Below are 7,292 nucleotides of genomic sequence, written 5' to 3' on the forward strand. Positions count from 1 at the left end.
ATATAACTTCTATATAATATAATAGATGTTTGATAGTTTCTATAATAATATATATTGGGTCAAACAATATTTTCGAGAAAAAAAAAATCAGATTTTAAGTTTTTTTTTTTTTTAAACGGACCGTTTTTTTTTTATGATTTATAAAATTTAAGAGGCCACTATTTGAATAAAGTCAAATGTTTCATTTTCTTTAATTTAAATTTAAATTGGTTTGACTTGATCTCACCAAATAAATTGAATCAATCACACTATTATTTTTCGATCGCTTTAATTGTGAGGTACGAGTGGACTTGGTCAACGCTCTAAAAATATTTTCGAGGAAATAAATTAATTACTAAAATTAATTTATTTAGTGTTAAATTAGAAATTGAGAAAAAAATAAAATAAAATTTTCACTGAATCGAGTTGACCATGTTTGACCTAGCACGTGCGTTCGAAGACGCAGCGTTTATCACGACTTGGGTCGCGACTGCTCAAGTCCGAGGCAGTCAATTTTAAATATTTGGTGGCGATAGCCAATTTGGGGTCGTTGAATTGGGGGCCGCCGCCTCTTCCTCCTCCTCCCCGGCAGCTGGCAGAGACCAGCGCTGCCCTTGATGGACGACGGAAGCTCAAGATCGCGCCGCAGCAGCAGCAGCAGCGCCCCGCGGTTGGATCGCAGCAAGGCCCTCAAAAACGTCGACTACGATGCCGCCGCCGGCGCCGATTCGGATACTCCCCTACCTTCCCCCCAGATCCGCCCCCACGCGCCCGAAGCCGATCCCCCCAATCTGAGGATGCGCGGCTTCGACGGGGAGTTCGATCTCATCTGCCGCAAGCTCGGCTTCTCCGACCCGGAGGATTTCGGCATCCCGTCAGCCGTCTGGGAGGAGGCGCGGAAGGCGCGCTCGTCCTCCGACAACTTCCTATTCACCCCTTCCCGCGATTCCTTCTCGCGGTCTCCGCCCACGGTGTTGCCTGATCGGAGAGTGTCCCTTTTCGTGGAGCCTGTGAACAGCGTTCCTCCTCCTACTGATGCGAGAAGAGGAGGTGAGGGAGTCAAGCGAGCGGTTGAGCTTTCGGACATTACGCTGCCGAATAGGATGGCGGGATTGAGTCTCAGCCCTCCGCCGCCGATCTCTCTGCCTCATGTCGACGACCGGAGCTCTGCTTGGGATATTGTGAGGTCTTTTGCTCCCGACCATGATGAACAACGGCTAACCCAGGAGAGAATACTGTCGGAATCCGAAGAGGATCAACTGACCGACGACGGGGTTGATGAGGATGGGAAGGATATAAGGAGGGGAACTTCTGATGTAGAGTCGAGCCATGATGGAGAAAATTTGAGTGTAAGATTGGGCGAAACGGACAATGAGCTCACAGAATCGACGCTGGAGAGCCCTCACGACCCTTCAGCTGAGAGTCCTGGCGGTCCTTCAGCGTCAGGGGCCATAGCAATATCAGCAAATGCAATGTTGAAGAGGAGTATGGTGTCTTGGACGAGAGGGGAACACCTTGGAAGTGGGTCGTTTGGGACTGTGTTTGAGGCTATCAGTGAGTAAGTACATTTTCTTGCTATTGTTCCAACAAGTTATTGCTTCTAAGTCCATATTCTTGTGATTGGTTTATTCCATTACATGGTAGTTTGCTTTTAATTTTGTTGCATTTGCTTATGGTTGGGCATGATTGTGTAGCTTTGACAGCTTCATACATAATCAGGATCATCTTTCTTCAACTAGCAGGATTGTATTCAGTGATCAAAATACATCTCATGAATTTTTAGCAGCTCAATTTTGTATTTTGTTTTTCGCTTTGTTCTACTTGATATAGTTTTCTTGTGTAAATGTAATGAACTACTCATTCAAACTATGTAGATGCATAGAGAGTAGTGACAAGTTATTGCTTTTTTGTCTTCTTGTCCCACTTCTCATCATTTCCCATTTGTAAGCTTGTAAGCAGAGAGAAAACAAGGAGGAATTCCTCTTTGTAATTCCACTTTGTTTCTTTTGTTGACAAAATGGTTGCGTTAATTATGATGCCATAATTTGCATCTTTTAATTTTCTGTATTGAAAAAACACCTTCTAGACTAATATCATTCTCCTGTTAACTTCATCTCTTCAGTGATGGATTTTTCCTTGCTGTTAAGGAAGTCTCCTTGCTTGACCAAGGAAGGGATGCCCAACAATGCGTATCTCAGCTGGAGCAGGTGATATACCACAGATTAACATTACCCATTTGTGATTTATGTGGTGATAATTATGCAGTTTCTACTTTGAGAATTTTTTACTGGTTTTCTCTATGCCTAGTTCATAGGAATTGAGTTGTTTATACTAAGTGCCATCAATATATCTCTACTATAATCCTCTGACATCAACTCTTTGCCTTCAGGAGATTGCACTCTTGAGTCGTTTTACACACACAAATCTAATTCAGTTTTATGGGACGGACAAGGTAAATGAACGGTCATGACTTTTATTCTGTTATTTTGTATTCATTAGCATTTCTTCTATATCAATGCATTTTTCTGAGATCTCCTTGATCATTACATGAAACATGATAATCAGTTGAACGATTGATTTGCAATAGATGTGCTCTCCTTGTGAAGATTCTCCTCTACCAAGACATACATATATGACTTTGTGGATCACAAAATTGTTATGCTTGTGTTCTATATGCTCAGTGGATAAAAACCATCTCTACGTCTTTTTTGTCATCATTTTCAACTTTATGGTAATATGAAATTTTATCAAGCCCTTGTTGTAATTGTTAGTCATTAGATCCTACTTTGGTGCATTGACACTTCAATATAACATTTCATGAATTGCTTAAGACCTATAGAAGGATTTGGAACATTAAGGGGGTGTTTGGTTGATGGGTTTGGGAATGAGAAAATGGAATGATAGTAAAAGATGATGTTTGGATTGTGGGTTTGGGAATAACAATTTGGGAATGATTTTTAGATTTATGAGAATCAACCAAACTCATATAACTAGATGAGTTTCATTTCCATTCTCATTACATCTTATTATCAAACTCATACCCATAGTCATTCTCATCATTTAACCAAACACCACCTAAGAAACCAAGGTTGGCTAGGAATGATGCCATGCTATAAATATTATTTTTAAGAGCTTGATCATAATATAATACATTTAGAGTTTGCTTTATTCATACAAGAATTTTTATGTACTTTCCACAAGGCAAAGAAAATATGTACTATTTTTAATCATCTTTCTTTCAGTTAGTCAATATAATTTCATAGTCTTATTGCTGTCTTTTTCTTTTTAGAATATTATGATTTTCTATAATTTTTTTATCATGTTCTAAATTTTCAGGATAGTTCAAAATTGTACATCTTCCTTGAACTTGCTAAAGGATCTTTGGCATCACTTTATCAGAAGTATCAACTGCAACATTCTCAAGTGTCTGCTTACACAAGACAAATTTTGGAAGGATTGAACTATCTGCATAATCAACATGTGGTGCACAGGTGAATGTCTCCATTGGTGCAACTGATTCTTACAAGGTCTCAAAAGGATTCAATTACCAACAAATTCATCTTGACATTAGACTGATTGGTCTTTAGATTGTTTCACCACATAGGTCATCCTGATACTTTTCTATCATGAAATGTGTCATGTTCATTAGGATGTGTTTGTTCGAACTGACAATGGAAGTAAGCTCTTAAAATTAATACACCAAAATTTTAAATCTTTATAGAGCCACTACAAGACCATAGCTATATTGATGTCCACTTATTTTGAACTAGACTACACAATACTATATAATTCTATCAGAAAAGTGTTAAGTATGAGATGAATAAAGATCGAAAGTTCATTGACCTATAATCTGCAGAGAACGGTCAGTCAGGAAGAAGAAGCCAGCCAGCTAGGAGAAAGGAGACATGATTTGTCACCTTGGTTTATTCTTCAAGTTTTGTGAGATTTAAGCTACCTTAACACTTCCAGATTGCAATTTGCCCCTAATTCAATTAATCTGAACTAATTAGCTCCTCCTAATTTTAAAAATGGTTGAAGGTAATAACTCCAATACTCTTATAAAAATAGAAAATTATGCAATTGAGAAATGTAGATCTGTTTCGACTTTATCTAAAAAAAAAGATTGCTGTGAAACAGTTCAAAGTTAGCTTTGCCACTCCGATCATTGGTATGGATATTATTTGATAGCTCACTCATGATGAACTGAGAGCGATGAAATTGATAAACTCTCATTTCCAATTTTTTGTGATTATGGATATTTTGGAATTGGATACCGACTCTTCTTTTATCATTGGTTTTTATATTTGGCTTTGGGAATCATTTAACATTCTGGAGAGATACATATATTAGGTTTCTATGTGTTGAAACCTCTTTCTTCTTTGATATACAAGACACATTTAGTGTTTAGAGAACCTCATAGAAAATAATGAAGATATTAATCGGAATCCTTTTCATAAGTCGTGAATTTTCTCCGACTTGACACCTGAAGGTGGGCTTATGAATTGCTATATGATGGTTCTTGTGGTTAGTAATCCTTTCCCCCCCTGAATCTATGGTTTCCTGTCCAGATAATCAAGTAGAGTTGTAACTTTTCTAAAAGGTACTTCGTACTTGTGTCTGTCTTGTTGTCAGAGACATCAAATGTGCAAATATTTTGGTCGATGCAAATGGATGGGTGAAACTTGCTGACTTTGGCTTGGCAAAAGAGGTCTTTCTCATTTCTTAATCTTCACATTTCATGAGTATGAAGGATGATTAGTAAGTTACTCTGATAATGTTGTTTGACCTTCAGATATCTAAATTGAACTGGACAAAATCTTGCAAAGGAACTGTGTATTGGATGGCTCCAGAGGTATCATATTTTCCATTTGTGCCACATTTTTCACACCTAAACAATTTAACTATTTTGCCAGACTATGACAGTAACAATTTGGTTTCAACGGCCTAAAGAAGCTAGATTTATGGTTAAAGATTGCTATTTTAATTCTTCTTTGAAGATTAAAAAAAAAAGACAGCCCGATACACGAAGCTCCCGTCATAGCGGGGTCCCCGGGAAGGATCCATTGTACATAGCCTTACCTGCTTTTTGCAAAAAGTTGTTTCCAAGATTCGAACCCATGACCTTTTGATCACATGACAACAACTTTACCGTTACACCAAGACTTCCCTTCTCTTTGAAGATTGTTATTTTAATTTCTTATATGCTGAATTTTCCTTTAATGTGTCTATTGTTGCTGGGATATTATCGATGATGCCAGAGATATGTTTATACATATGTTCTTTTGATTGTCTGAAGCTCCATATTCACGTTTGTAAACCATGGAGAGATTTTACCATCTTTTGATAACAGGTTGTGAAGACCAAGCCGTATGGACCTTCAGCTGACATATGGAGCCTGGGGTGCACTGTTTTAGAGATGTTGACTCGTCGACCTCCTTATCCTAACCTTGAATGGGTGAGGGATCTATATGTTTAATTTACACAATTTCTAGTCATTTGACATCAGGCAAAAGTTTTGGTCAAGTTAGAATCCCTGATGATTCATACAAATCAGTTAGATCGAACTTATATTTTCAGTTGAATGTTGGATGTGCTGATTCTTTTCCTGTTTTGGTAATTGTGACTTCAGGTAGAAGCTTTCTTTAAGATTGGTCGTGGCGAACTACCAGTTATTCCTAATTCCTTATCCGCAGAGGCTCGTGATTTCATCAAGAGGTGCTTGCGGTTCAACCCAGACGATCGGCCCTCTGCTGCTCAACTGTTGAAGCATCCATTCGTCAAACGATCACATCGAGATTCTACAGGCGCTAGTCATTTTTCACCAGCAGGATCCAGGCCACAATGATTATGAATTGCCATAGGTAAACGATTCTAAAAACAGTCTTTTGTCAGATAGAATCAAGAAATATGCTGCTACTTAACTAAGGAATCATTTCGATCGAGCTGATTCCTGATGCATTTCGCATTAACTGTGATGCACAAAGTTTGGATCATATATCTCCCTACTTATGATCACTGATTGTTTGCTTTTTGAAATGCTAGGAGAGTTTCGGCCTCAACCTTATGCTGAGCCTTCAGGATGAAACTGATGCCTTGTGCTATGCTGAGCCTTCAGGATGAAACTCTGTAAATAGCGACTCATGCCTGAGACTGACTGCAACCTTCTAGGCTGGGAATCAATTTGTGTTTTGTGCCACAGTTACTTCTTCCGCTGGCATAGCAATGAAAATGAGCAGTTCCAACGTTGAATCCCTGAACGAGCAGAGTGTCGGGGGCAGAATCATCCTCAAAACCTTTGATTTTGTTTAGACTCCATTAACATGCATTGCATGGACTGCTGCAACCTTCCAGGTCAGGAACCAACTTGTGTTTTCACTTGCATATCAATGAGAATGAGCAGTGCTGATGTTGAATCCCCATCGACAAATGAGGCAGTGTGTTGTCTTAGGCGCAAAATCATCCTTGAAACCTTTGATTGTATTTAGACTGCATTAGCATCAACTCGAAGACTGCAACCTTCCAGGTCATCCAAACCAACTTTGGGGACAAACGAGCAAGGGTGTTTAGGCATAGAATCATCCTCAAAACCTTTCATTGTGTTTAGACTGCAACCTTCCAGTCGATGAGAATGAGCAATGTTGATGTTGAATCCCTGTCGATGAAGGCGCAGTGTGTCGTAGGCGCAGAGTTGTCCTTAAAACTTTGGTTTGTTTCGAACACTGTAAGTAGCAGCAGCCAAAAGGAGAGCTCAAGAACCTTTTCAAATTATTCCACAAGGATTTGCTGATGAGTTTCGAGAAATCAGGAATATTTTTTCGCGTTACTTTAAATATTAATTCTTGCATTTCATTTCATCTGTTTTGCATTATTTTTCTCTACATGGAAGTTTGAATAATGTTGATGTATCTATATCGGTGAAATTTTCACTCTCTATATATATGTATATCCATATATTGAAAAAAATTTCATTTTACACCCTATTGTTTGTTGGCTTTTCTGAAATGCTCTCTCAAAGTTTTAAAATTACCATTTTACCCCTTGTAGTTACAATTGTGAATTGTCTGTTATCTTTGGAGCATACATTGATTTATAAATCAAATTGTGCCCTATAAATTTAAGTTTTTTTTTCCTTGATAATTTAGAGGATGCTATAAGTTTAAGATTTTAAACAATTTTGAACTCACAATTCCGGATTAAGCTCGTGTTAAAGTTAGCAAAGTGATATAATACTATTTACAATATGGGGTTTTTAAAAATATGGAAAATTAATGTTACCCCGTTAACCATCACCGTAAAAATAATTATAAGATGTC

The 7,292-nt window shown here is 38.1% G+C and overlaps 1 protein-coding gene across 1 annotated transcript; it reads left to right on the forward strand.

Moving 5' to 3' along the window:
- The first annotated feature begins 487 nt into the window (after nucleotides 1-487).
- Nucleotides 488-6,959, forward strand: LOC122056569 (mitogen-activated protein kinase kinase kinase 1-like). Its single transcript, XM_042618577.1, has 9 exons — nucleotides 488-1,537; nucleotides 2,102-2,186; nucleotides 2,369-2,431; nucleotides 3,316-3,470; nucleotides 4,612-4,687; nucleotides 4,772-4,831; nucleotides 5,330-5,434; nucleotides 5,609-5,840; nucleotides 6,022-6,959. The coding sequence occupies exons 1-8, from the start codon at nucleotides 597-599 to the stop codon at nucleotides 5,822-5,824; spliced, it is 1,701 nt and encodes a 566-aa protein (XP_042474511.1). The 5' UTR covers nucleotides 488-596; the 3' UTR covers nucleotides 5,825-5,840; nucleotides 6,022-6,959.
- Nucleotides 6,960-7,292: the final 333 nt, after the last annotated feature.

This window comes from Zingiber officinale, chromosome 3B, assembly GCF_018446385.1.
Source record: "Zingiber officinale cultivar Zhangliang chromosome 3B, Zo_v1.1, whole genome shotgun sequence".
Classification (NCBI taxonomy): domain Eukaryota; kingdom Viridiplantae; phylum Streptophyta; class Magnoliopsida; order Zingiberales; family Zingiberaceae; genus Zingiber; species Zingiber officinale.